This window comes from Trypanosoma grayi (genome assembly GCF_000691245.1).
Source record: "Trypanosoma grayi strain ANR4 Tgr_434_V1, whole genome shotgun sequence".
NCBI classification, from domain to species: domain Eukaryota; phylum Euglenozoa; class Kinetoplastea; order Trypanosomatida; family Trypanosomatidae; genus Trypanosoma; species Trypanosoma grayi.
The window spans coordinates 11565-14304 of record NW_008826053.1 but is presented as its reverse complement, the minus strand read 5'-3'; the positions used below and the strand labels follow the sequence as shown (position 1 = coordinate 14304).

At 53.0% G+C, this 2740-nt stretch overlaps 2 protein-coding genes across 2 annotated transcripts in view; both read right to left on the bottom strand.

The window, feature by feature from the left end:
• Window positions 1-1480: 1480 nt before the first annotated feature.
• DQ04_04341030 (cytochrome c oxidase subunit 10) lies at window positions 1481-1831 on the bottom strand (the record flags this gene model as incomplete). The annotated part of the gene is made up of 1 exon (XM_009313512.1): window positions 1481-1831. The coding sequence occupies one exon, from the start codon at window positions 1829-1831 to the stop codon at window positions 1481-1483; it is 351 nt and encodes a 116-aa protein (XP_009311787.1).
• A 573-nt stretch (window positions 1832-2404) lies between these two features.
• Window positions 2405-2740, bottom strand: part of DQ04_04341020 (dispersed gene family protein 1 (DGF-1)) — a gene marked incomplete at both ends in the record, with an annotated part of 3657 nt that continues 3321 nt past the window's right edge. The window contains one exon of the mRNA XM_009313511.1: window positions 2405-2740. This exon is cut by the window's right edge and continues 3321 nt beyond it. Within this exon, the coding sequence (XP_009311786.1) occupies window positions 2405-2740 (336 nt within the window).

Genomic DNA, 2740 nt, shown 5'->3' with positions numbered 1-2740 from the left:
GTTTTCGGCTCATGGGGGTCGGTATTGCAGAACACATAAGTGACATCACGCACGGGAGGACGAGGGGTGCAGCAGCAGTCAGACACGGGGGACAGTGGTCCACATCTGATGTACGGACGTATTGTAATTGACTCATAGGCGTCCTGTTTGTAATCATGCCACTGCCGCGCAGCAAGAGGAGGAGGAAGGGTGGGAGGGAAGTGTGGCAGGCCTCATTGATCTTGGTTGGTTGTGAAATCGCTGAGGTCATCTCGTCGGATCGCCTGTAGCAAAGATTTTGTTAAAATCACAGGGCACTAGTGTCAGGAAATGGGGGGGGGGCGTGCCACGGCAGAGCCGCATGTTTCTTTGAGGCGTTTCCCACGCGGAGGGGAACGACAGTCCCACTCAACGCATTCGAGCCTCATGGGGCCACGGCAGTCTGCTGTCTCCCTGGCCTGTCCCACGCGCTGGGCATCGGTGTAGACCCGGCGCGTTCTTTTGGGCCACGTTTCTGCAAACGCCACAATCCGCCCAGGCCACCAGAGCCGATGTGCGCCTGGGCATCGAAGGGGGGGCGGAAGGAAGGAAGGAGAGGTGCTAGTTGGTCAGTTGCCAGTAGTCAAAGCGTCGGTTTTCGGCTCATGGGGGTCGGTATTGCAGAACACATAAGTGACATCACGTTATACGCGCTAATGCTGTAGGGCACAGGCCCACTATTTCCCACAGCACGGAAAGCACCCCTGTGTTGTATCTGGATCGACAGGAAGTGATACATGAGGCTAGTCCCCCACGACATCTGGAGTTCTTGAGCAGAAGAGTCACCGAGTAATCGCTGCTGCCTGTCCCTACACAGATTGGGCACACGCGGAACCACTGAAGGCCCATCAGCTGAATTCCTTTTTAATTGAAGGAGCCATTTGTACGCCTTTTGCTTTTTGAGCCGCGGTGACGCCACACAATGAGGAACGTGCTGTCACGCGCAAAAGAAATCCCTTAACCTCACAGCCGATTATAATCTACCAAACAACCATTTTCAGAATAAAAAGAAACGAGACAAACAAGGTTCAAAACACACCTATAGCTCCTTGGTGTGATACAGAAACACACCGTTGCTGACAGGAAGAGAAAACGCAGGATTTGTTGCGCGTGGCGATGGCAGCACAAGGGGGAAAGCGAGTAAGAGATGGCGTCTGTCGATAATTTGACGACGGATCTTATGCTTCAGCAATGGCACTCACACTCACGCGTGGTGCAGCGTTGCCTGTTTCATCCAAACCGCTCCCCTTTTCCCTTGATGTATCTGCATGTGTCTGCGCCGTACCTTGCGTCCTCCATTCCACGCTTTCAGTCCTAATAAAACAGCCGCATAGAAGCGAAACACGCCTACCAAACCTTCACCCATTTTATTCAACCTACTACCAACCCACAATTTTTCCCTACGCAGCTCTACACTAACTAAAACAATCACTGAAGGCTAGGCCACTTGCCCGCGTTGTTATTACCAGCCGCGGTGGTACAAGTGTTCCGGGGCGCCTGTGAGAGTGCACGTAAGATGCCGGAAGAAGTCCTGTCGGTCGCTACCCCAAAAGAGGTCACGCCTTTCATCTGGCGTCATGCTGCGGAACTGGCCAACTGTGGGGTTGTCATTGATGCGCACAAACGCCAGCTCGCGCATGTAGCCCATGTCGTCAAATCCCCACTTACGCGCCTCTGTTCGGACGGCAAACTCCAGTGGGTCCTCGTCCAAGTACTCGATCTCGATCGGGGGAGGCGTGATGGGGAAGTGCAGGTTGCGGCTCTGTGGAACCGCACACAGGCAGGCCACACGCGAGTACACGCGACGCATCATTATTTTTTCCTCACTGACGCTTTGGACAAGACCTTTCAAATTATGAAAAAAACAAAATCGATATTGATAAGTAAACCAATACAAAAGTAAAATGCAAAAGATGCACAGAAAGCCCAGAACAAAAGAGTTGGTTGGAGTGGTTCATAGTTGAGGAGAGCTATTTGTTAGGCATCAAAGCTGTTGTGCCGCCGTATTCTTCTTAGGGGAGCATTAGCTATCATTCCCACACAGAGATACAGTAGTACTTCCCAGAGCGCAGACGATACGTGCGTGGACGGCACCGCCAGAGGTGAAGACCCACTAAACAAAAGATGCCAGACCCTTCAGATAGAGGAAAAAAAAACAAAATAAGACTTCAAACCTTCGTGAGTTCGTATGAGAACTCTCCCTCTTACATAAAAGATGGCCTGGTACAAAACACGCTAAACGGCCTATATATAAATAGATATAGACAGTTAAACATATATATATATATAGAAATAAAGACACAATAAATCTAGAACACAGAGAGTTGATCGCACCCAGTTGTTGCTAAAGGGATGATAAGACCTGCCTCAGCTGTGGCGGCACTTGTCACAGGAGGCCGTGGTCGACACCACCGCCAGTCCGTCGCCGCACAGTGCTGCTGCCGCTCACATTCGACGCGCCGCCAAGCATGCTCAGCACGTCCGAGTTGGCATCACCGATGAGCGGCTGCAATTGCGGCTCAACGGCGAGCAGAGGATTCGACCGGTCTTCTTCGTAGTCGCCGTCGCTACGCTCCACCAGCGGCTGCACGGGCGCACGGTACGAAGACGCACCGGTCTTGCCGGAGGCGTACGACGACGCGCCGTCGCCGCGGCTCTGCGCATCGTCTTCGCTATCCGCCTCGGCGTTCAGCATCGCCTCCAGCGCGCCCCTCTGCGGCTC